Source organism: Dipteris shenzhenensis, chromosome 20, assembly GCF_047967505.1.
Source record: "Dipteris shenzhenensis isolate YYH24624 ecotype China chromosome 20, Dip_SZ_1.0, whole genome shotgun sequence".
Classification (NCBI taxonomy): domain Eukaryota; kingdom Viridiplantae; phylum Streptophyta; class Polypodiopsida; order Gleicheniales; family Dipteridaceae; genus Dipteris; species Dipteris shenzhenensis.
The window spans coordinates 20,460,774-20,487,546 of NC_141615.1; the positions used below are offsets into that span (position 1 = coordinate 20,460,774).

The following is a 26,773-nucleotide window of genomic DNA, read 5'->3' on the forward strand; positions in this document are numbered from 1 at the left end:
TACTTAGCAACCGCCACCAGCAGTAACCACTACCAGCAGCAGCCAACAACCTCCACCTCCTGATTTTATCGACAACGGCAGCAACACCTTTCTTTGTTCCCCTCACCCCGAGCTGGGTTTGAATCCCCAGCCTAGCCCGGGGGTTAGCTTCAACCAAGGGGTACAAGTAGACATGGTGAAGATGGAGTGGCGTATCCTCTTCAAATCCCCCTCTACCTCCACCCAAAAACAAACTATTTCTACCAACAGCAGCTGACCTCTCTACTCCTCAATTACCAGGACACCCTCTCCATATGCAAAGACATATTACCGAGGTGGTTTTGACTCTGACCCATTCTCGAGCAACATGAACAAATTTATTTCTTACAACAAGAAGCGAGGGAGTTGAAGATATTGCTGGAAGAGGTAAAAGCTAAACTTCGGGTCCTTGAAGGGCCTTGACAACAATTAGAAAGTAGACACAAAAGCAAGTAAGACTTATATTCAAGCAGAGATTGGCTTAATGCAAAATGCACCTCCAAGGGGACCCTGCAAAAAAGTCCCTCCAAAGAAAACCTATAATGAATGTCTGCTTCCAAGAGCTGCAAGGACAGCAACGACCTATACGGACTGAGTGCAGAAGCTGTACGGACAGTCACTATGGCAGTACTGCTGTAAAGAATACTGACGGAAACACCTGTGCGGTGCAGACTGGTACGGATGTATGGCAAGTACTACGTACGGAAGCTAGGGCCGCAGATGTGGGCAGTGCTGTTGTATGGAGCAGCTGTACGGCGGGTATGGAAGCATTGTACGGCTGACGCAGGTAAGGACTGTACTACATCGATAGTACGGTGTATGTATAGGTGGTAGCGGGTATGGAATCCGTACAGTGTACCGGCTATACCACTGTGTACGGTTGGACTATAAAGTGTCCTGGTGGCAGCTGGCCGACCGTACGGCTGTACAGAAGTTTTGTGTATATGGTGGCGTACGGAATCAGTCCGTACTAACAGTTCGGCTGATGGCGCAGTATGGCTGATGACGTTGATGGTGAGCAGACATATGCCAGCTCCTAGCGATTCTCCGGGAGCTAGTCCTGCTCTGATACCAAATGTAAGAGAGAGAATGAGAGCAAGAGCACAGAGCAAGAGAGAGCAAACCACACAAGTGTACTGAAAGAGATAAGGAAACAAGATACAAGCCTAAGGTTTTGTCTTAGTGACAAAACCTTATCCTAACTACTAGCTGTAGTTAGGAGTCCTAGCTGTGGTTAGGGGAAAAACCTCTAATGAGGGAAAAGTGCCCCTAACCCACTTATTGGTCATACATTGGTCACTAACATCAATTATGGCGATAATTCCAACACACTTATGTGGTCATCATTTTGTGATGGAGCAAATCGAAGATGCCTCATTTCATTTCTATCAACCTTTCTTGAGTGCTCCATGTTTGTTGCGATGTCTATTGCTTCTCATCATACAATTGTTGTAAGGCAGCCATCTAAGTACCTCTTACATTGTTTCCTTGACAATATGAAGTGGCAATTCCTTTGCAAATTGGCCCTTCTGCAAACTGCAAACCTAGGGACTCCTAAAGGTTCCTCTTTGTGTGCACTTAAAACCTTGTTCAGATCCTTTCATTGTCACTATTGTAGCACACAACCTCTTTATATCTGCAAGCTTATCCTGCTTCAGTTTGGTCTGTTGCTCTGCTTTTTTAGGGTTTCCTCCACCTCACCAAAGGTGGATTGGACCCAATGCAAACGCAAATTCATAAAGTTCAGCATATCGATCAAGTACATTGCAGATCTAAACCTGCCTATTGCAAGCAGCTTCCACCCATCAAAGCTTATGGCACACAATGAAATATGCCATCTGTGAGTAACATCTTGTTCACATGGCCTTGAATTTTGACTGCTCATGCCTTGAGTTTTGATTGTGTATTGGATCCTCCCCTCCAAACCAGAGCTATGCCCTGAACAAGGTTCAACTATGCTCCGCCAACTAAAGCTATCAACAATTCCATGATGCACATCATCAGAGTTATCAGCGTTCATAGAAGGACGTCATCACAGCTTCAGAATATAAATACAATAAGTAGCAGCATCTCCACGTTACAATGAGGGATCAACATTGTAATAGCATACGACCAAATTCTAGTGATGTCCTCGCTAGATGCACAATTGCAGCCAATTCCCCTATGCTTCTCTATACACAACTGCTACTCTGATCATCTTTGGCCTTTCGGAATTCGCTCCTCCTAGCTTGGGAAGGAATTAAGTTGGCATGCCATCATACACCTTGCCAACATATTTGACTGCTCTCTCCATTCGTAATAGCTTTGAAGGCAGACTCCTCTTCTCCGCAATAAGATTGGAATATGGTGTGGTTTCTCTAACCCCCAAGGAGCAAGTTGACTATAAATGTCCCATTACCTCGTAACTAAACAACATCTTAATATGAGATTTTTTTTTTTTTAAGTCAGAAAATAACATACTCTGTAGTGACACAGACACCTAGGCAAAAACAACTCCCAAATAAAGGGTACAATACAAACTTACAATGATATCACCCTGGCTGGCCGCCACTCTATTGGGGATTACCTCGTACAAAGGGCTAAACAAATAGCCACTCCGGTTGTTTATAATGCTGCATTATACCACCATCTGTGAAGAAACGAAGGACAGGGCCTGGCTCCCAATACTGATAAAAGCATGCATCTTGTGCCTAGCATGATCCGAGTCTCCCTGGAGTCTATCCCATCTTCCTCTAAGAGTGTGAATGATCTCTAGCCAAATGCTGGCCAGTGTCTCTGAGGCTGATGTGGTTTGCTGCTCTATGCCCTGCTTGCACCTAGCCATCCATATGTACTAAGCAATGGTGCTCGCTATCAGCTCCGATCTATGACATTGTCCAGCTGTCTACACTGTCTCTGTGCAGTCCTGAACATGAAGAAGATCCTAGAATTGGATTACCTTCTACTTAGCTGAAAAATAATGAAACCAGATACTTACTTAAAGAAAACGAGAACATTATGAGATGAAATACTCAATGTCTCACGGTGAGTCATATTCTTCAGACTCGATAATGCCCTTACATAGCTAAGCCTAGCAGAGAAATCAGACTTGATAATGCACTCACATTTCTAGGCTTAGAAGCGAACTCAACAAGGAACAGCTCTTCAAAAAATGGAGTATCTCATTCCAACAGTGTCTTTGTACATAACCCGTCTGGCCAGTTTTGATCTTGCCGAGGTCAAGAACCATGTCGGCAAATTCAAGAAAGAATTTTAGACTAGACTCCAGATTCCCAGATTCCTGAGTCTAGATTAACCCTTAATCCACTTGGCACAAAAGGTGCCCATTCTTACACCAACTTATTTTGTTATCTTTGATGCCAATCGGCTGCCAGACAAGATTTGTTTATGGACCACTCACCCCTATTTTCTCTCTGGTGGGAATACAAACCCAAGAACATGCCCAAGCTCATCTTCTAAAAACAAAACAAATAGTGCCGCTTCAACCTCATGATGTCCATACAAAGTCATCAAGGAATGTAGCAATGGGTCTATACAAGTTCGGGAGCTACATGAGCCATATGGTAAGAAGGTGATCAACAAGCGTTACCTCAAGCCCTTCTTTGTGCGTGATGGACCCAAGCATGTCATTTCCATGCCTCGGGAGGGGGAAACTGTTATGGATAAATTTGTCTAAGAAAAAGGCATAAATATGTGTGTGTGTTTGTATGTGTGGCAATAGTATAATAAAATATGGAGTGCATAGGGCCCAGGGTTGAGGTGGCAGGGCATGTCCATGTGCCACCATTCCACGTAAGAGGACACATAAGGTGTGACGTACATAATCCATGGTAGTAATATTATAAAATGTAAGGTGGCATGGCTCCTCCATGTGCCACCCCTCCACTAGCTAGTGGCTATCTATGTTTGACATGCAATCCCAAAACATATATATATTCTATGACGTCCCCATTGACATTATCAGCATCCAACGCAAGGTGTGGACCACATTACAAATATTTGCTTTCACAAGTACATATTCGTGCACCCACACACACTTGAGCATCTACTTATATAGAGGTCTTTGTAGTAAGGATAATTTTAAATTAGATGAAACACTGACAGTGTATCAAAGGTAAATGGCCAGGGTGCATATGGCTTTATGAGTCACTGACGTTTTTTCAAGAAGCCTTGACAATGAACTAGAAACTAAAGTTGCCAATATTTATGTCTTTCTTTTGAATTGCAACTGATCCCATTGAAGATTTCACGGTATATTTGAGTGATGACTCCTGTTTTGCATTACTTCTTCCTGAAGGACATTTCATTCCTGAGAAGAAAAAACAGCAGCCTTAGAGAACTTGCAGAGCTTTCTGAAACAAAAGGATTATGGAGCTCAAACATACTTCAAAAAGACAGGCTGACCCTCTACTCCTACAAGCCGATGTAAATCTGCAATGGCTGCTTCCTTCAACTCCACCCTGAAACAACAAAGCAAACCCCATTGGTATTCAAACCTGATCTTAGAAGAACTCAACGACAAAAAGAAAAGATCCTACAATCTCACATTGATCTTGATGCTAAGTCTTTGTTTCTGCTGCCTCCAATGAAGGTTGTGAAAAGCATTGTATCAGATGGTGCTCGGTCTGGGAACATAGAAGAGGAAAAGAGAGTACCTACAAACAAGTGGAATTACATCCAGCAACAACTTTTTCCTTCACTTGAGACTCCATTCTCGGTGATTACTCCAAATAACAAAATCATTGCATATCAACAATAATATAAGCACATGATGACTACCTAAAGTCTGAAAGCCATTAGCCTGTTCTTTGGATGGAACAAGAACTCCAAAGCCCTCTAAAGAACGTTTCACATCTTCCTTCTTAAATGCCATTGCTAGTACAGACACAGGTGGATATATGGCCTGATTCACAAAACAGACCAGAGGAGTATGAGATTCAAGATAAGCAAGTGTATTTCATATTTACAACAAGCATGCAATTTTCTTTCTGCAGAATTGCTGGAGCACCTAGAAGCTATCCAGATGCCCCCCAAAAATATCCCTCTTCACAATTTCCTTTCTGAAAATGCAGATGGGAAACTTTCATATGCATACCCAGCAAGACTAAACCATAGACCCAGATTCCTTGGCAAGTCAGCACTCGATCCCACTCCAGATCATTTTGCCTGAGTTCGGCGTATCTCCACTCCATCTTGACGCAGCATTCCACATGATGTTTATTTTTTCCCCCAAAAAAGAACTTCTGTTAAGTATGAAAGGAACTCCAAGAGAAAAACTCAGGGAGAGCACCTACAAACTAACCAGATGTCCCCCCAACTATCCTCCTTTACAAGTTTCTTTTTTCTGAAAATAAAAATGGTGATAAACCGAAAATTCAAGAAGATAAAACTTTCATATGCATACCCAGCAAGGACTAAATGATAGACCCAGCTTCCTTGACAAGTAAGCAGTCGATCCCACTCCAGATCATTTTGTCTGAGTTCAGCATCCCTCCACTCCATCTTGACACAGCATTGCGGATGATTTTTATTTTTCCCCCCAAAAAGAAACTCCTATTAAGTATGAAAGGAACTCCAACAGCAAGCTCAGGGAGAGATACATCATGCAAAGCATGAAACAATAAACACATTAAAAGGCAATATTCAAGCTCCTATAAGAAGCTAGAAAAAATCCAAGGTTGAGGCTGAAAGTGCCACCTCAACCTTGCGAAGGACTCCGAGAAGTACATGGAGCCTCCCTGAGGAAGATAGTTCTCTAGGCTGGGAAGACCCCTACATGCTCTCCCAAATGGCCACCAAGGTGTACAGTGTCTATCCAAATACTAGCCAAATTGTGTGCATGGTGGATCTAAGTACTATCTAAGGCCTTTGTGCATCTGGACCTCCAAATATGCCATGCTAATATGCTTGCTAGAATTTCCCATGAAGTATCCACCCATGTGCATGTTTGTAAGAAGAGCCAAGGACATCGTCCAAAGAACGTGACTCAACCGAATGTCATAAAACCAAAAGAGCCAAGAAGAGTCATGTCTCTCATGAATACCCTAAGGACTAGAAAGAGAGAGCCAAGCTAATGAGCACCCTAAGCCATGAAGAAGGGAGAGAAGATGACTCAACAGAATGTCATCGAACCAAAAGCGCCCAAGAAGTGTCGTGTCTCTCATAAAACTCTTGAGAGGACCGGAAAGAGAGAGCTAAGCTACCGAGCACCCAAAGTCATGAAGAAGGGAGAGGGCATAAAGTTGCTCACTAATATCGTACTCCCCTTCCAGATGATCGATGCACGTCCGATAAGCAACGATGAATAGTCTCCTTAGCAAGAAGGCAATGAGTACTTCACCGAACCTAGACCTCCATTGGTTCACTACAATCCCTCCATGAATAGAAAGCCAAAAGAAAAGAGTCATTTTTCTATTCTTGAGGGATTTCCCATAGTCTTCTTTAAAAAGATTCTTGCAAGTCAAGAGAAATCTGAAAATTATCCCAATGAGGAGCTCTAGTGGGCACCAACCTCTAAGGCTGAGCTGAAACTTATTGGCACTATTGACCATATAGAGAAAGAAGGGGAGGCTCTTCTCTTGGTGCCATGCATCAATCCATTCCCACTCCTCGGAGTCCCTTTGCAAATACTTTATGGGGACATCCATAGAGCCAAAGCCTCCATGAACCCAAGGGAATGTGATCTGGGTTAGGGTCTAGATACTATCCTGAAGCCCAAAAACGCATATTTGTCTTTCAAAGAGGGAGATTATGTGCATTTGCGTCTCCATAAGAACCGTTATGCCTCGCTGAAAGGTAATACCAACACAAAGCTTGCTCATAGGTATTACGGTCCTTAGAGGATCATCCGCAAGGTTGGAGAGGTAGCATATCAGTTGGAGCTACCCAGTACCTCCAAGATCCATGATGTTTTCCATGTGTCTTTGAGCATGTCCATGTTCTTCCAGAGTTGCCACCTATGGATGAAGAGGGCCACATCCTCTATGTCCCGAGATGCATCGTGGGTTTCAGAGACCATGTACTCCGGAACAAGGCCTAGATAGAGTATCTTATCAAGTGGCGGGGACTCTCTGAGGATGAAAATTCATGGCAGCCAGAAAGCATTTTCCAGGACCACCACCCCTATCTTCTACCGGATAGATTGGTAGTTGCTGTTGCTGCACTTTTGGACAGCCAAGCTGTGAAATTTTGAGGGCAAAATTCTATGGGAAGGGATGGCTGTAATGAAGGGGAAAAAGGGGCTAAGTTAGAGGTCCTTTAGGTGGAAAATGTGGAGCGACTATATAATTCTCCATCCACCTCCTTCTATGTACTTTTTGATGTGACATCTAATCCTATCTACTCTCCCTTCCTCCTTCCTGCCTACGCTCACTCACTCTCAGCCTACCCCCACGCCCCCCACGCTCAGCCTCTCCCTACGCTCCCTACGCTCAGCCTACCTAGCCACCCCCTCCCTACGCTCAGCCTACCCAGCCACCCCCCTCTCTGCTCCTCTACCCTGCTCAGCCTACCCCTACGCTCAGCCTACCCCTACGCCCCCTACGCTCAGCCTACCCCTATGTCCCCTACCTTCCCTATGCTCAGCCTCTCCCTACGCTCCCTACGCTCAGCCTACCTAGCCACCCCCCTCTCTGCTCCTCCCGCTCCAGCCCCTCGCTGCTCGCCACCTTACCTTCTCCTTCGCCACCTTAGCTTTTTTTCTTCTTCTTTTTTTTCTTTTTTTTATAAAAAAAATCTCCTCGCCACCTTAGCCTCTCCTTCTCCACCTCCTAGCTGCCTCTCCACCTCAGGCTTCCACCTCACCTCGCCACCACCTCGCATTGGGAGTGCCTCCCATCATTGGGGGGGGAGCCGGTGCTCCCACTCCCGGTCGAACACTAAGACCTGCACTCACAAAAAAAAAAATCAGTCCAAGAGAAATGGGGGACAAAGCCAAGAAAGACGACCAAAAAAAAAAAGGCAAACGACACAACTGAAATTGGAGGATGTGAACACATGTTACAACAACCGAAGTGGACTCGAGGTAGACAGCAAGGCAAAGGCACGACCCGCCTCAGCTCCTTCAACCTCTATCTCTACCTCGACCTCAGCTCCCGCTACAGTTTCAGTTTCAATTTCACCTCCAGCCCCAGCTCCCTCTATCTCTATCTCAACTTCGACTTCAGCCCCCACTTCAGGCTCAGCTCCAGTTCCCCTCTACATCTACGATCAATGACATACTCATGCCCATGGTGCCGGTTCTTCCCTTCCCCTCCTCAGCTCTACGACGCAGTTCAGTCCTTCGAGATCAACCAGCGATCTCTATGGATGAGGAGAGGCGCTCTTTGCTACAACAGCGGGATCAGGCCTGGAAGGAGGAAAAGTGGGCAGTGGTACAAGAGGGACGACTTCTTACAGGTCCCCGTATGACACCTGTCCCCTCCCCTACATAGGGAAGCGGGGTCTATGAGACTCGGATATCCGAGACACTGTCCTTCACCATTTGGAACTCTAATGGTACCTTATGGTCAAAACCAGTGTCACCAAAAAACGCGTTTCCGGGCACCGAAACACGAAGAAACGTTTCTTCGAAACGCCCGAAACGCGCAATTAGGGTGAAACGTTGCCTGTCCAAAAATCCGCCGCGACGAGTTTCTTGCAGATTTTGGCCGCCGTTTTCATTTTTCGCTCCTCCCGCGCCGCTCCATTGCTTGCCTTGCTCCAGCCTCCTAGTGCCTACCATCTACAGTCTACTCTACCCTCTACTCCACCTTCTACTCTACTCTCTACTCTCTACTCTACCCTCGGGCCTCTACTCTACTCTTTTTTTTTTTTTTGCCGAAAAAACAGTTCTAATTATATTACTTCGAGAACAAGATACAAGAGGTCAGCTTATAGCTGACGGGCTGCGTTCACAAACCGGACGCAGCCCAAAAGGTAGCATAATAAATCATACTCTCACGGAGGAATATGCTGAGTGTGAATGAACAGCCATCGGGGTGGTGAGTAGTGCCACCGAAGGCCCTGCGTAGTCTGCTCGAAGAAGAGGCTCTGTGAATCCCAAGCCTGGAGGAAGCGTCTCCGCTTCTCCTGACCAGCCCGGGAGTCTCCCTGAATCTGGTCCCACTGGCCTCTGAGGGTATGAATAATCTCACTCCAAATCTCCGCCATGATCTGGGCAGTCGATAAGGAGGTGCCACCGAGGATCTGCGCGCAGCGCGAGGTCCAGATGTGCCATCCTGTAATGCTGCTGATAATCTCCCAGACTGGCTGCCTCTCCCGAACTCCTGTATCAGCCTCTGCTAGGTGCTGTGGGATACCCTCGAGCGGCCCCCACGTCCCCTGTGTGATAAGGAAAGTGGGGTCCTGCTGGCATGCCTCGAACAAGTGATGAAGACCAGGTGCGGTGCTGCACCAACAGAACGCGCCCCAAGTGATCACTCCTAGCTCTGGTGCTGCACGAGTAAGAAGCCCGAAAGTCCACCTCCACACTTCCTGGGCGCGCATGCAGCTCCACAGGCAGTGTTTTGGTGACTCCTCATCCGCATGGCAAATCTGACAGCAACCGTCCTGGCCTATCTGCCTCAACCAGCTCCCCACTGGAAGACCTTTGTGGGTAAGAAGCCACAGGAAGTACGAGATCTTCCGCGGCCGCCAGCTCTCCCACAAGGCCTTCCAGAAAGCCTGCAAAAAGAACCTGGAAATACCCTGTGCGTACCAGCTAGGACGCTGGGTGGGGGGGCGGCTCTGCATCCTCCCGAGAATTCGCCTGCCCAGAGTCGTGCTGTAAGCGAAGAAGGAAGTCTGCCCCTGTCCTGTCACAATCTCTGGCCACCACCACTCTCCTGGGTCCCACTCAAGCTCTGACAAGGCCCGCCCCTCCCAGAGCCAAAGACGCCAAAGCTGCAACTGGTCCTGCTCGATACTAGGGTCGGTATGCCAGACCTTCCCCAGAAGGCCTACGACCCTAACCCTCTGCCACGGTAGTAGGGGGTCAATGAGCGCATCCTCTCTCCTGAGTCGTCCGTCCCCTGAAACCGCGAAGAAGGCGATAGAGGAGTCATCCAAACGTCCTGCGACCACCAGTGGGATGCCACGGGGGGTGAACTGTCCCAGCCAGTGGGTGTCTCCAGGCATGAGGACCTGAGGCTCAGGTGGAGCCAACCAAGCGGCTGGGATCGCTCCGTCGATCTCCGTGCGTCTCGCCTGGACTCCGCGTGCACCTCCCGCTGCGTCTGCCAGATCGGCCATCTCCAGATGTCTGTACGTATCCCTCCAAACTCGAAGGGACCGGGCTGGCCCCCTCATCCAGCCGTCCCACCTGATATGTGATCTCTCCCCCAACTGAAGGCCCTCGGCATCTCTGACCTGCCCATTCCAGACGAGCGGCTGGCGATCGATCTCCTCCTGACAGCTGGGCTGGGACTGAGTGAGACTGAGACGGAGCCGCCTCCAAACCATGAGGAGGCTACGAACGAGTGGGGAGCGGGGCTGAGTGAGCGGGGCGGAAGTGAAGATCCACCTGAAGGACGGTAGCCACTCTCCACCTCGGCGCGGGACACAAGAGCCGACTCCCTGCTGGAGTAACATCTTCCACGTCTGCCCCCCTGGGGTCAAACCGCGGATGATAAGCTTGCCTAACAAGGCCTGACTCTGAAGCTCTGGATCAATAACCCCCAGACCCCCCTCCGCCTGCGGAAGAATGACTGTCTGCCAAGCAACCCTGGCTCTGGTATCTCTCTGCCCATCCTCCCCAGACCAAAGAAAGTTCCGAACCAACCTCCTGAGCTGTGCCACGCTGGATCTCGAGAAGCACCAACAGGAAGCCACATACCAAGCCGTGGCTAGAAGGACCTGGTTAACTACTAAAGCACGACCTGCAAGGGACAGCTTAGCAGTGCTCCAGAAAGCCAGCTTCCGTCGGATGGAATCTAGCACCGGGAGAAACTGCTGAGCTGGCGTAATGTCTAGGCCAACCTGGAAGCCAAGGTATCTAGCTGTCTGACCACGTGGAATCCATCTGAAGCCCAGGAATCGCCCCCACTGAGAACACGCCCCCGGGTCTGTGAGAAAACCAACTGATTTGTTCCAGTTGATTTTCGCACCAGCGGCCGAGCAGAAAACCTCCAGGGCCATCCGCACCCTCTCTAGCATCCTCTCATCGTCCTGGACATAAAGGGCTGTATCATCTGCGTACTCTGAGTCCAGAAGCTCCGTGTCCTCCCGGAGTGGAAGGCGAACACCCCTGAGCCCTGTGGACCTCGCCCGAAGGTAGTAAGTCATGGCCTCGGCGAAGAAGAGAAACAGATAAGGAGCCAGGGGACAACCCTGACGTACTGATCTCTCCAAGCTGAAACGCTCACCCATCCTGCCTCCAATGATGACTCTGCTAGACGCTGTCCTGTACAAAGCTGAGATACCCTGAATCCAGCCTGCCGGGAAACCTAGCCGCTCCAGAGTCCCCTCCAAAAAGGACCAATCCACGCGATCGTAGGCCTTCTCGAAGTCGAGAAGTAAAATGGCAAGGTGTGAACCGCTCTACTGAGCCCACTCCGCCGCCTCTGAAAAGGTGAAGACATTATCCAGGATACTGCGGTCCTGGACAAAGCCTGTCTGAGTGTCATGGACGAGGTCTGGGAGTAGAGGTCGAACTCTGGCACTGATCATCTTGGCGAGGATTTTGTAGGCAGTGGTAAGGAGAGTGATCGGACGCCACTGGCGGATCTCCTGTCTATCTCCTCCCTTCGGGATGAGGCAAATCAGTCCCGAGGAGAGGCTCTCTGGCATCTGACCGCTGCTGAAAATCCCCTGCAGAGCTGCAAGGAGGGGCTGATGGATCTGGTCCCAGAAGGAGGTGAAGAAAGCTCGGGATAGCCCATCCTCACCTGGGCATTTCTGCCCATCAATAGCCATCAAGGCCTCCAACATCTCATCCGCGGTGAACGGCGCCAACAAAGACGCCTGCATGTTGGGCTGGACCAGGGATGGAATGTGCCTCCACACCTCCTCACGGTCACGACTAGCACGAGGGGCAAGTGGCTCCTGCTGGAAGAGGGTCCTGTAGAAGTCAGTGGCCAACCCCATGACCTCCCCCGGGTCCGTAACAATGTGACCATCCGCTGTCCTGAGACTCCGTAGCTGATCACCTGCAGCTCTCTGGCCGTGTGTCCTGAAGAACTCCCTGCACATCCGGTCACCCTTCCGGGCCCAGAAGGAGAGAGAGGCGTGATAGGAGAACTCGGAGCGACGCTGGAGGGTCTCCTCCAAGAGGGCTCTGGCTCGAAGGGCCTGGATCCGAAGCTCCTCCGAGCCCGGGGAAGACTGCTGAAGTCGCTGAATGGAGGCGAGGTCCCTCCGAAGAGCTCTCTCTCTGCCCCACCAATCCTGTCGAACCTGTAGGGCTGCGAGCTGGCAGATCTGGCTGGACTCCTGCAGAGCCTGCGCGACCGAGTCTACCAGATCCATGCCCTCCCCCCAGTCTCTGTCCCAAAGACTGCAAATGCTGCTACGGACGTCCACCCTCGAGAAGATGGAATCGGGAATCCTGCATGATCGGGGGGGGAGAGTCTGGGCTGCCGAATCTAATGAGAGGAGCACAGGCGCATGGTCGGATAGTGTCGTCCCTGGAACAATGCCCGCCTGGCCACCTCTGCTGATGGCCCAATCACTGACATAAAACCTATCAAGCCGCTCCAGGAGTCTGCCTCCTTCCCTGCGGAAGCCCCAAGAGAAGTCCAGGCTCCCGTGCCAACGCCGGAAGGACGGGTCTCTCCAACTGTCCCTCCCTCCTGTCCCGAAGATGAAAGAGTCCCAAGCTGACTGCTCTGCCTGAGCCATACCTGTGAACTCCGGATCTCTACCCTGCTGGTCCTCCAAGGTCTCCAGGTTGTTGAAGTCTCCTCCAACAATCCAGGAATCCATGTCTGGAAGAATCCCTGTAAGTGTCCTCCAAAAGGTGGCTCTGCATCTGAGGTCTGTGGGAGCATAAATGTTGAGGATTCCTATCTTGGATCCCTCCAAATTCAGGCCTACCCAAAGGGCTCGGCCTGGGATCAACGTGCCGTGACCGAAAACTGACTGAGCTAACTGCTCGCACACGGAGGTACAGACCCCCCCGCTCCTCCCCTGTGCGCCGATCGAAGGCTCCCAATAAGTCTAGGAGCGTCCAGGGAGAACCTTCCCGCAGCTACGGGCATGAGCCGCAGAAAGCTTGTGCTCCTGGAGCAGCAGTACATCCAATCGACCAATCACTGCAGGCTGAAGTTCCTGACGCAAAATGAGCTTCCTGGGACCACGGGTACTCGAAGAGTGAAACCCGTTCACATTCCAGGAAACGAGGTGTAGGCTCATGGAGAGGGATGGGGGGCTGCGAACAGCTGTCTGCTCGCAGAAGAAGTCGAAGAAGAATCAGACAGATCGGAGTGGAGGCGCTGCCGCTTGTGAGAAGGTTTGGAGGGGGAGACGGGGTCGTCCTGCCCGTTCTTCAAAACCTTCAGCAAAGGCGAGAGGCCTCTAGTGCCATGAACAAATGCTTTCTCGAGCCAGCTCGAGATCTCTGAAGCAGTCATCCCGTAGAAGGTTCGGAGTTTCTGTTGGGACCAAGCTCTGACATCCTGGGGAAGAGGCCATGCCAGGGGGGGTCTGAGGATCACGATCAATCGGAAACGTTTGGCAGCGCAACGCCACCGCAAGCGCACATCGCCCTCGGACCACTGAGTCTCGAGGAGCTGCCCACCGGACGGGCCTATCCAGGAGCAAATCTGGGCGTGTGTCTGCTCTCTGAGAGCCTCCCACACCGAGTCGTCTGTCCAGGTCTCGGTGCCATCGCTGAGGAACGTGAAGGCGAAGCTAGGGCCATCCCTGGGAGCCAAGGCACCAATCCTCCCATCCGCCCCTTTGCGGAGCATGAAGATACTAATGTCGAGACAAGCCGGGAAGGTCCCAAGGTCGGCCACATCCAGGTAGTCCCAGGGGCCAGATCTGTAAAAGTCTCGAGGGAGCTCTCTCTCCTGGGGCTGAGACCCAGCTGAGTCTGCCACTGAGGGGCTAGCGGGAAGGGAAACCTGCTCCACTGGTGGTACAGACACCAGGTGTCCTGCAAGCGGGGGAGGAGGGGGAGGAGGCTGCGGGATAGGCGACTCGGGCTCCACGGAGGCGACTGGCGGAGAAGGTGGAGGAGGTGGAGCGGAGGCTGCACTCGGCTGGGAAGGCGACGGTGCAGCTAACTCTGTAGGAGGGGCGAGGGGAGCAGGGGGGGGAGGGGGATGGGGATGCATCTGGAACTGGGGCTGAGAGGGAGGGGGAGGGGGAGGGGACTGAGGAAAAGGAGGCGGGGGCTGAAACTGCGGGGCGGGCGAAGGGGGGGGAAACTGGGGAAACCGGGGAGAAGGCGGGGGGGTGGGAGAGAGGAGGATCTGAGGCTGTGGAGGGCGGGCTGCCGTCGAAGAAGAGGCTCTCCCAGGTCCCTGGGGCATCTGCCTGTCAGGCCTGTGGAGTGCTGCTGCAGGAATGGTGACCTCTGCCTCCTTGCCTTTATCCGAAATCTTCTTATTCTTTCCTCTTTTCCTTCGAACCTCGGTCCAACCGCCCACTACCTCTGGCCCAGGCTCCGACTGCTTCGGCTCCTCCTGACGTGGCTGTCCGGGGGGGGGAGGTGGGGGCGGAGGGGGCGGGGGCGGGGAGGGTCGAGACGAGCTGGCAAAGCGTGGACAAGCAGCCGCCAAGTGCCCAAAGCCATGGCACCGCAGGCACTGACCTGGCTGTCCGGTGACTATCATGCTCTGGGTGATACTGTCGGCACCTGTAACGATCTCGATCACTGCAGGGAGAGTCGCAGGATCCGCCACAGCCACACGGACTCGGGGAGCTCCTGCCGTGGTCACCGCATCGGCAAAGGTGTCGTGCATAACCCAGCCAAAATGGGAGCCCAAGTCCTTGACAATCGGCCGCAGCTCAGTAGCAAGCCCTGGAAAAACGAGTGTCACTGGGTGGCGAGGTATACGGAACCGAGTATCGAAATCCGCTGCGCTGAAACCACGGTACCACGGGACTATCATGATGATCTTCCCATCCACCGATGTGGGGGAACCGGCAACCAGATTGCTCGCAGCTTTCTCACTGGAGAGTTTGAGCCAGAAGATGCCCCTTCCCATAAGGGCCACCTCCTCAATGTGGCCATCCTCTAGCAAGAGAGTGGACTGGAGCCAGTCCCTGATGGTAGACCTGGAGGGGGAGTGTCCAATGACTCTACCGTAAACAGAGGTACGAGCAAAGTCACTGGCTACCGCCTGAACACGGGATGATTGTTGCTCTGTCAGGATAACGCGGTAGGCATCTGGAGAGGGAGGGTCCGACTGGGCCTCCGGATCCGGGCTGGGGGCCGCCATACCGCCAAGACTAACTGCAAGCTTCCGATGAAGAAAAACAGGCTGCCACCCAAGAAGGGGATGAAGCGGCGGTGGAGCCTGGGGGTGAGGCGGGCGAGGCGAAATGAAGGGTCGGAGGGGTCGAAGCTGAGGGCGGGGCGAAGGCTGCGGGGTGCGGGGAGTACGGAAGGGGCGAGAGGGCGGGGGGGGGGGGGGTGAAGTTGGAATGGCGGGGGTGGAGAGGTGAAGCGGGGGGGCGAGGGGAGCGGAATGAGGCGGAGGCGGGTGAAGCGAGGGGTGAAGGAGCAGCGAGGGGGCGGGTTGGAGCGGGGTGGATGGCGAGGGAGCAGCGAGGGGCGGAATGGCGGAGGCGGGGCGAGGGCGAGGCGGGCTGGGGAGAGAGAGAGAGAGAGAGAGAGAGAGAGAGAGAGAGAGAGAGAGAGAGAGAGAGAGAGAGAGAGAGAGAGAGAAAAAAAAAAGAGAGGCGAGGCAACGCGGGATGGAGCGCGCGGTTAGAGCGGCGGCGAGGGGGGGTTAGAGCGGAGGCGGTTATAGCGGCAGCGAGGGGGGGGGTTAGAGCGGGGGCGAGGAGCGGGGTGGAGCGAGGGGGCGGGATGGAGCGGAGGTAAGGGGGCGGGATGGAGCGAGGGGGCGGGTTGGAGCGAGGGGGGGAGGGGCGAGGGGCGGGTTGGAGCGAGGGGGCGGATTGGAGCGAGGGGGCGAGGGGCGGGTTGGAGCGAGGGGGCGGGAAGGAGCGGAGGCAAGGGGGCGGGATGGAGCGAGGGGGCGGGATGGAGCGAGGGGGCGGCTGGAGCGGAGGTGAGGCGAGGGGTAGCGGGAGGGGTGGAGGTGGTCGCAGCGAGGGGGGGGGGGGGGGGGAGCGAGGGGGGAGGTAGGGGCTAACGGCGAGGGGGGGAGGGGAAGCTCGCAGGAGCTGTATCGGTCCTCCTTAGTTCTTGCCTCTACTCTACTCTACTCTACCCTCTACTCTAGTCTGTACGGTCTACCCTCTACTTTCCTCTATGGTCTACCCTCTATCCTCTACTCCACCCTACCCTCTACTCTACTCTACTCTACTCTACCCTCTACTCTATCCTCTACTCTAATCTCTACCCTCTACTCTCCTCTAGCCTCTACAATCTACTCTACTCTACTCTCTACTCCCATACCATGGCCTCAAGACGTGCCGGTGGACCGAGTGGAAGCACAAAACGAGATGTATGGCAGGATACCGTTTTTATAAAGAGATATGGCACATCTAGCATGAGGAGGTCAGTATGCAAGTTTTGTGTGACACTTTGACGAGATCTGCCCCTCGAGTTCGAGCACATTTTTTATGGATCGGAGGCCAAGGTAAGAGTGCTTGCCATGCCATTTCAGAGGGGATCTTCTTGGCATATGGAGGTACCTCATCCAAATTTGCTGAGATTCGATCCCTCCTCCATCCCGTGATAACAGATCAAGTTCTTCAAGCTAATGTGTTGGTTGAGTAGCAAAAGTTGGGCATAGAGGCAACCGTCACTTTCACATCATCCCAGTCAGATACCGGGAATGTGGAGTGTTCTCACTCACACCAGGAGGGGCATGGGTATACTCCATCTACATCGACATCACAAGTTCATGGGAGTGCCTCTACTCAGCCTCTACATGGCACCACTCCATCGACATCCGTATTAGTTGGGCTGTCTGCTATGCCATCAGCTCCTCCACAGCCTCCTGCCAACAGGCCGCGTGATCCAGCAGCTCTCACTCCGAGAGTTACTCCTATACAGGCTGCTTGGGCGCACCACGCCTGAAGCAAGAGGCTGCAATTGCAGAGGAGCAGTTTTTCTACGCTTGTAATATTCCCTTCAATGTTGCAAGGACTCCTGCCTACAAGAAGTTCCGAGACTCTCCACACCACACGTTTGAAGAAGCAGGTGGGATTAATCAAGAAAGACATGGAGGGACTCAAGGAAGCTTGGAGTCGGTATGGATGCACCATAGTCTCCGATGGATGGAGTGACACGAAGAGGAGACACATGATTAATATCTTGGTCACTAGTTGTGTGGGAAGCATATTCTTGAGGGTGGTTGATGCCTCACATGCCGGCCTTCACATCACCGGAGAGTGGATATGGGGTCATATTGAGGTAGCCATTAAGGAGGTTGGTGAGGACAATGTGGTGCAAGTCGTCACCGATAATGGCTCCAACTGCAAGAGAATGGGAAGTCTTCTTGAGGAGAAGTATCCCAAGATAGTATGGACACCTTGTGTGTAACCCAACTATTCTAATCTAGCCTCTTTTGCAGATCACGGGAGTAGCACCATAATTCTCCTCCCAGCCAATTCATGCTAAGACTTGCAAGCGAGACAGAGATCTACGTTCAAAATCACGTGAATCCATTTCTTCTCTTCTCTCTCAAGCCTTAGCAAACCCCAAATCCCTAGATAGATCTAGATGCCACATGTCATCCATATAGGGCCTTCCTAATGCAACATTTCACCCCTCTCTTGGGATGCATTTAATTCCTTGCCCCTAGGCACAATCTTAGCACTAGGCCCTTGGTCTCAGATCTATCTAGTCTGGTGCTATCAGCCCTCACCTAGGACCTTGACATTAAATCCCTCCCGATCATTTTCATGAAGCGCAAACACATATATTACAGAGATAGATCCTTTAAGGGAAATGTCGACTGATTCTTCCGAGGTCATGCTACCTCGGCTAGAGCGTAACATTGTGCCTCACACTCTCTTGATTTGATGATGGAGGATATTGGAAAGCTGCCTTGGGTGTCTAGTGTGGTCGAAAAAGCAATGCAGCTAGTGACTTATATCACTCGTAAGCCACATGCACTGGCCCTATTCAGAAGGGAGTGTAAGTGGGAGCTATTGAGAACCTCAAAGACACACTTTGGCTACATCTTTCTGGTTCTTAGCAGGTATGATTCATGAATCATGATTCAATTTTCATCATTCAAAGATCAATTCCTCAAATTATTCATTGTTTAAATTTGTTTAAACTTTATCATTTGTAGGCATATTAAGACCAAAGGGAGCCTTCGTCGCATGATGACCAATTCAGATTGGCTGGATTGGAGTGACTCGACATTGCCTGTTGGACAGACTTCTTTATGCTTTGTAAACTATGTCAAGTTGAGCGTGGAGCAGCTCAATAAGTTGGTATATGTCAATGCCAACCTACGTCTACTTGAGAAGTACAGGTCTGCAGATGGTACCGGTAGCATCGAGTGGAAGCCCAAGCAAGCCAATCCTGACAAGATCAAGCTAGAACCTGTCGACATGTCCATCATCCAACACAGTCGAGAGAATGACGATGCTTACAAGTTCCTGCGATAGGATATGCTTTGATTCCGACGTCAGACACGTTCGATGGCTCAAGCTCGTGCACCACGAGTACGTGCTGCTACTGTTGCAGAGGATACACGGACACCCTAGATTCGTGGTTATCAACGTCGAGCACGAGCCTCACGAGGGAAATCACAGGTATCTGTTCTTGGATCGTCATCCCGAGGATGTCCAGGCAGAGATGAGCCAGAGGAGGAGGCAGCATTGGTAGACAGTGCGGACTCAGAGGACTCACATCAGTTGCGAGCCCCTACTTGGTTCGAGGATGGCACTTCCTCTTCCTCCACAGAGGATGTAGATCCATCTGCTGATTCCAGTGCTGATGATGACAGTGATGAGGCACCAGATCTTGGAGAGGGCAGCGGTCCCTAGCTCTAGAGAGTCGAGACTAGACTCTAGAGTGTACTGTGTACACTGCAGTTGTTAGCAGCTGGCTTGCAGGCGATGAGCTTTGATTATGTATACAGTTTACACCATACAGTTACCAGTATATCATTATGGCATATTACATGTATGATGTAAACAGTAATACATAATACATTTTGTTATATTTTGAATCTTGAATCTTGAATCTTGAATCTTGAATCTTGAAATTTGATTCTGAAATTTGAATTATAAAGTTAAAAGTTTATTGTTTGAACTATGGGCCAAGGCATATGCTAGTAGCCATATGCACTTGCAACTAATTAGTTAATAGTAATTTGTAAACTCGAAGATCTGTGTCTTTGTAAACCTCAATCTATAGGCTGCGTGACGCATCTTTTTACTCTTTTAACTGTGTAATATGTGTGTGCAATGTGCATTGTGTGCACAATATGGATATCTGAGAGCTCTTTTGAGAGAGAGAGAGAGAGAGAATCTGAAGACAATTATTTATGAAGTATATTATATATATAACTTCTATAAAATATGTATTTTTAGGCGTTTCTAGACGAAACGCCTGTAAAAATCTAGAAACGTTGCTAGGAACGCGTTTCTAGAAACGTTTCTAGAAACATTTCTTGTGACACTGGTAAGAACCAGGAAACTTCTCGGAATCCTATACAAGCCACGACATAGTCTTTTATACAGAGACACATCAGAGTCCAGAGCGCCCTCTTCCAATAGTCAGCGGATATACATGGGAGTCTGCCTACAGAGATGAGACAAGGGGTATAGGAGGAGTTCGAGGTTCAGGTGGAGTTGCAGTCCTTTTCAGATCCACACTTCTGGGGACCATTTCAGTTGAGCAGAGAGATACACATTCCATATGTTGAGCAGAGAGATACACATTCCATATTTCTTTGGATCCAGATTCAACACATGGACAAGCGGGATCTGTTTGTCGCAGTTTCCTACTTCCCCCTTGAGACCTCCCACTATGCCAGAGATAAGGTGATGATTAGACATCCCCATTTGCTGCTCTTAATCAGTCCATCGTTGACTTCTCTAGCCGCAGAGAAGTCCTCCTAGTGGGAGACTTCAATGCGAGAACAAGGACCCATCAGGTACCACTTCTTGACTTCAGAGATGATTCCACTCTACTACCAGATATTGACCTTGAGAAGGCAGGTATGCTACGGGTCTATGCTGACAGGCAAGGTCCATTCTCATCTTATGGGCAGGCCCTATTAAACCTCAACAGGATACATGATCTCATTGTCTATAATGGTCTTGACAGATGGCCTGCTTCAAGTGATTTCACATGCTTTCCACATGGGGGGCGCTCCAGTGTTATTGATTACATCATGGAATCCCCTATCTTCACATCTCGCATTACTGACTTCACTGTAGCACCTCTCGCATTACTGATCATACATACCTTTTCTTTAACATCTCCACCCCACTCAGTTTATGCTTTGATCGGGATCACTCACCTTCTTACTCTAGCCGTCTGTACATACTTCTCGCTTATATTGACTTCATACCCCTTTTAGAGAATCGTGTTGCCCTTGTCACCCGCTCACTACACGAGGCTTTCATTCATGCTTTCCCCCACACCACCCGCCCACCACCCCCTGAAACCGTACCCTGTAATAGTTGGTATGATGATGAGTGTAAGGCTTTACGCCGTCAACTCAGATTTGAAACCAAAAACAGTCTTCCGAGCACACCAGATACACTACGCGAATACTGTAGACTGGTATGAAGGTTTGTCAGAACGAGGAGGAGCTACTGAACATTTTGTTTAGTAACAACTCTAAGGACTTCTGGCGGAGATTACTAGAAGAACGGTCCCCTCCGCTACTCACTGACACTGAGAATTGGTTTGATTATGCACACACACTTTATGACATCCCAAATCAACAAGTCCCTAATCTCTCACGCATGCCTCGCCCAACATCTTGTACACTCTTCACTAGAGGAGGGGTAAAGGATGCCGTAATGAAACTACATAATGGCCGAGCGAAGGATCATGAGGGGTTATGCATTGAGTTCATTGCGTATGGGATTAACCTCCTAGCCCCGATCTTAGCAAAGCTTTTTAATGAAGCTATTTGTTAGGGGTTTCCACACACTTGGACCATTAACACTATCTCACCCATCTACAAGGCAAGGGATCCCATGAGCCCAGAGAACTACAGGACCATTATGATTGGACATGTCATGTCTAAGATTTATGCATCAGTACTTGACTCCGAGGTTAGTAAACTTGCAGAGTGTTGAGGACTTAGAGCAGCAGAACAGGCTGGATTCTGGCGTTATCATGGAACCATGGACCACATTCTCACGCTCAGATGTATCATCAACCTAGACGCACTACAGTCCTTTTGTGAGTTTCATGATTTAAAGGTGAACCTGGGTAAAACCAAGGTCATGATCTTCAATACATCTCAAGCCATCATGCATCAGGAGCAGTTCACATTTGAGGAGTCACCTGTTGAGATAGTTTCATCATACACTTATCTTGGGGTTATCTTCTCCGGACCCAGCTTCACTATGAAACCCGCGATGCAAGCACACTTGAGCAGAGGGTATGCTTCATTGTCCAGATTAGAGAGGCAGTGCTTCTGCTCGCACTTTCAGGATCCATGCACCAAGGGGTTGCTTTTTGACTCCTTGGTTCGTCCAACGGGGATGTACGGCAACCCTTGTTGGGGGCCAGACTTGTCAGATACAGAGTGTGCCCATGTGGAGCAGCTACAAGTTCTCATGTTATCACGAATGATTCATGGTAAGCCATCCGTTCCTCACCAGATCATTCAAGATGAGTTTGGATCACTCCCTTTACAGCTAGATGCTGCATTTCAGGTCATCACGTATGTGTACCGAGTTAGGGAATATGTGGATTACATCTCGGGACGTAGCAGGCTACCATGGATAGCTCTATCCTCTTCTATGGCACTTGCAGCAGGAGGAGACCAGAGGTGCTGGTATGCACGTACAGAGAGATGGTTTGAGCGACTGGAGCTCCACACAGATAGACTACCTCCCTTCCAGTACAACATGGATGCTCCGTTTTCTCCCCTCCTATCACACGAGGTCAACCAGGTTATCCGTGAGGATCCACTACAGCTACACACATTTTGGACCTAGTTGGGACCAAGTGAACTCCCAGTGACTTCATGGAACAAAGGATACAAAGGAATCCGAGTTATGTAAAAGTGAAAACAGTCTTTGTGGCACAGTTTGCTTGCATTTGAGATCCTGATGGGATGTGGAGGGAGCTCTAATCAGACAGTAAATAAGTATTTGGGCAGATTCACGGTGATATGGAATAAGTGGCAATCAGCTTTGTTGCCAGAGGTCCCATCTCGAGTGATTAAGAAGGATCGCTTTGTTATAGGATTGAAGCCCGAAATCCGGATAAAGGTGGAGTGCAAAGAGTTGCCCACCTATGAAGATGCTGTTAGAGTGGCCACCGAAAAGGAGAGGAAACAAAAGATATTGGTTTAGTTGAGCTGTTAAATGCCTGTGGTGCACACTAGACCTTCAATCACCTTCCCTGTGATGAATGAACCATCTAAAATTGAGCCTAAAAAGGAGGAATCCATAAAAGAGGAGATTCATAAGATGTCCAAATTCATGAAAAATCTCAGTCTCAATTTGATGGCAGGTAGGGCACATGGTAGGGCTTCTAGTGAAGGGAGCTGGTGGTTTGCCTTCATCTAGTGCTTCGGCTTCTTGGCGGGCAAGCCGTGGACGAGGGGTTTATGCTCCTAATGTGCAGTGTTTCAATTGTAGTGAATGGGGGCATTATAGTTTGCATTGTGATAAGCCACCTCCTATGGGTGGGGATGTTTATCCACTACCATCGGGTTTGAATAAACGAGTTAATGATCAAATTGTGGAAGTAAAGGATCCAAGCCAATCAAGTGGAACTGTAAAGTTTACTGCTGAAGAGAAGGGTAAGGGGAAAGTTGAGAGTTTGCTTGGGTTGAAAGTGGATAATGAAGAGGAAGTGACAGTCATGCCTTTGGGGAAGAGGAATCAAGATCAAGAAGTAGGGTCGAGTGAAATGAAAGATAAGGGCACTGAGGATGTGACAACTTACAAAAGGAAGAAACCCTAAAAGGACCAAGAAGCCAAGAAGAAAATATAAGACTTAGGATTATCCACTTGGTAAGGAGCAGAGGGAATATGATTTGGTTGAGGACCTTTCTAAGAGGAACCCACATATTACTTTGGGCAGATGATTAGTTTGTGTCCCAAGTTGAAGAAGGAATGGCGTCATGCAGTGAATCCCAACAACAAGAAGGCTCAGAGGGACACTCGCAAAGTATTGTTTATTACTGAACCACCTGATATTTGCCCTTCAGTAGAGGCTTGGCACAAAGGTTTGGGGTTTGGGGAGTGTATGTTGATGGAGGTGCTTAGATTTGTGTTATCACACAGGCTTGTGCTGAGAAATTGGGTTTGAAGGTTTCAGCTCCTTCTAACTTTTGTCTTCGGATGGTCAATCATGCTAAGGTTAAGAGCCTGGGGATAGTGGCCGGTTTGAAAGTGGAAGTTTTTAATGTTCATTGTAGAGTCGATTGTCATGTCGTGCCTACTAGCTTGGGGGCTTATCCTTTGATATTGGGAAGGCCATGGCTGCGTAAGGTGGGTGCAATACAAAATTGGAAAAAAGGGGTTATTACAGTACATGCTTCTTCAAGGAAAAAGTTGAAATTTGATATGGTTACTCGTGCTGAAATTTCTGATGCTGAAAGAGGGGAAGAAGAAAGTGAGTCATTTAGTGATAAGGAGAGTAGTGTCACTTTGGAGAGTGATGACGCTGTTGTGGCTTTTATTGGACGTGTGGAAAATCTACAGATGGAAGATGAAGTTGCTGCTGTAAATGAAGAAGAAGAGGACCGGTCTTCATATGAGGAGATAAGGGGATTCAAGGGGAGACCATTTAAGATTCATCTCAAAGAGAATGCAAGGCCAATCTTCCGAAGACTAAGTCCTGAGCAGACGGAGGTCTTGAGGAAGGAAGTGGTTAAGTTGTTGAAAGCTGATATTATATACCCTGTAGTACATTCTGATTGGGCCAGCCCTATGGCGATAGTACCCAAAAAAAGATGGCAAGTGGAGGGTGTGTGTTGATTACAAACCTTAAAATGTTGTGACTAAAAGGCACCATTATCCTTTGCCTCGTTTGGATGATATATTGGATAGGGTGGCTGGTCATGAGATGTGTGATGGGTATTCTTGCTATTTTCAGATTGGTATTGTTCCAGAAGACCAAGAAAAGACCACTTTTATTACTCCTTAGGGCTGCTTCAGAAATAGAAGGATGTGCTTTGGCCTTACAAATACTCCATCATATTATCAGGAGAACTCAGATGAGGTATTGGCACTGTTCCTTGATAAGTTTTGCAAGGTATTTATTAATGACATTTGTGTTTATAGTGACCGTAAGGATCATATTGAGAAGTTGGATCAAGTATTTCAAAGCTTGGATGAGAGTGGTTGACAAGAAGGATGAAAGGGTTTTGGAGAATGCTTTTGTGTTACATTTTGATTGTTCATTTAAGAAAAGTTTGAATCAAGCTACTGTAGTGTATGATCCAGGAGGGAAGGAAGCTCACATGAAGGGATTTCAGCTTGAGGCAAAGAGCAATAACGAGGCTGAATATTAAGCACTACCTGAAGGGCTTAAGGGCTTAAGGTTTGTATAACTTTGGGTATTGAAAGGCTTGCTTTGCTAGTTGTCAAGCAGATTTTGGGAGTTTGGAAGACAAAGCACCTTCGTTTGAAGAATTGGGTGAATAATACCAAATGGTTGCTGAAACAGTTTGAAGTTTGGACACTACTGCATGTAGAAAGAGCTCAAATTGCATCGGCCCATGAAGCTACACAAGGGATAAATGATGCTCTGGTTTGTGCAGTGAAAACTCAGGAACCATTATATAAAGGAAGAGAGAGCTTGGCCAATGAGGATATTTTTTTTTAACAGGTAAAATTCCTGCGGGTGTTCCAAAGCAAAGGAGAGAGAGGTTTGTGAAGGCTTGTCAACCGTATTGTATGATTGGGGACGTGATGTATATGAGAGGAGCTGATTTGATTCTCATAAGGATTCCATGGAATGAAGAGATTCAACACATACTGGAGGCTAATCATGAAGGTGTATGTGGTGGACACTTTGCCTTCAAGATAATGCCAGGAAGATTTTAACTGAGGGATATGTATGGCCTTCTTGCAAAGGGATATTTGTCATTGGTGCAGGTCTAGTTTTCAATTTCAACAACTGGGTAAGAAAATTTTACATCCTGAACTAAGGAATGTGATGATTTCTTTTAATATTTTTGAGAAGTGGGGAATTGATGCTATCGGTCCAATGCCTATGACACAAGAGGCAATTGCTACCAACTCACTACTGTGGATTATTTATCCCGTTGGGCTGAAGCAAGAGCCGTACGAGCTGTAAATGCTAAATCTGTTTGTAAGTTTATGTATGAGGACATCTGCTGCCGCTATGGAAACCCTTTGGAGTTGGTGTCTGACAGAGGACCTGGCTTTAGGAGAGCACTCATGGATTTGCTTTGTGACAATAAAAATCAAGCACAGATGTGCCACTCCTCATCATCCTCAATGCAATGCCATGAATGAGCATGTCAATGGTGAGGTCTCAAATATTATAGCCAAAATGATGAGGTCGCATAGGAAGAGTTGGGATCTTGCTTTGCCTAGAGCTCTATGGGCTTACAGAATGGCTGTGAAAGAGGGCACTCAATTCTCCCCTTTTCATTTGGTATTTGGAGAAGAGGCTTTGATACCTCTAGATATTGAGATTCCAGCTTTGCAGATGTTAATTAAAATGGATGAGCAGCCAAATTCAGCCTTGAAAAACAGGCTGCTAGATTTAAAGGAGGCTCAAATGGACAAGATGAAAGCAGTTGAGCACTATGCCTTAACTCAGGAAAGGAACCAGTTGAGGGCTAATTTGAAATTCAAAGATAAGAAAATTAACGAAGTGGACTTGGTCCTTCGTTATAACAGCAAGCGTTTGTGTAGCGAAGAAGTTTTCAAATGGATCATATCAGTTGGCAGACTTGGATGGCAGTCAGCATAGAAATAGGGTTAAATTTGAATGGTTTAAGGTTGAAGAAATACTTTGTGAGGATCATCCAAGTGAGCACATGTGGACCTGCTATGAAGATGGAGGACAAAGCTGAGAGTCTGGTTAATGATGATATATCAGATGAACTGCATCATATGTTCCTGGAGCTGCAAGACATGAATGTCTGCAGCCTGTGGGTGGGCAAAATATAATAGGTTAAAATTTTTATAAAGTTTTTGTGCACTGCATGTACATGAGGGTAGGCACTTAGGTGTGCATAGCTAGCTACTTTGGGGGCTTTTGGATTGAGAGGGAGCTCTTTTGCAAGTTACCATGAACTGATGTAAATATTCCGAGTTATGTAAATATGTTTTGCAGGGATGCCTTTGGGAGATGATCAGATGCAGTGTGGGTGCAAAGCATCTGGAGCACATGGAATCCAATGTGTCATGGTGTTGTGTTTGGATGACATGTGTCGATCATTGTCTTCCGATGTCATGTGATTGTGCGGTCAATGTGGGCATGCATGCATTAAATGCGTTGCTTGAAGGTTATGTGCAAAGCGTGGTGCCTAAGGTTGGGATTTGGGGATTA

At 49.0% G+C, this 26,773-nt stretch overlaps 1 protein-coding gene across 3 annotated transcripts in view; it reads right to left on the minus strand.

Moving 5' to 3' along the window:
- HEMG2 (Flavin containing amine oxidoreductase family) overlaps positions 1–26,773 on the minus strand; it is a 141,688-nt gene that overhangs the window by 13,254 nt on the left and 101,661 nt on the right. For 2 of the 3 annotated variants that reach the window (XM_087391766.1, XM_087391769.1), the window contains exons 14-16: positions 4,798–4,921; positions 4,565–4,673; positions 4,404–4,478 (exon numbers count right to left, since the gene is read on the minus strand). In XM_087391766.1, the coding sequence (XP_087247892.1) occupies positions 4,404–4,478; positions 4,565–4,673; positions 4,798–4,921 (308 nt within the window). Of the gene's footprint in view, positions 1–4,163; positions 4,328–4,403; positions 4,479–4,564; positions 4,674–4,797; positions 4,922–26,773 lie in introns of those variants that run through there. The other variant, XM_087391767.1, reaches the window with a different exon arrangement.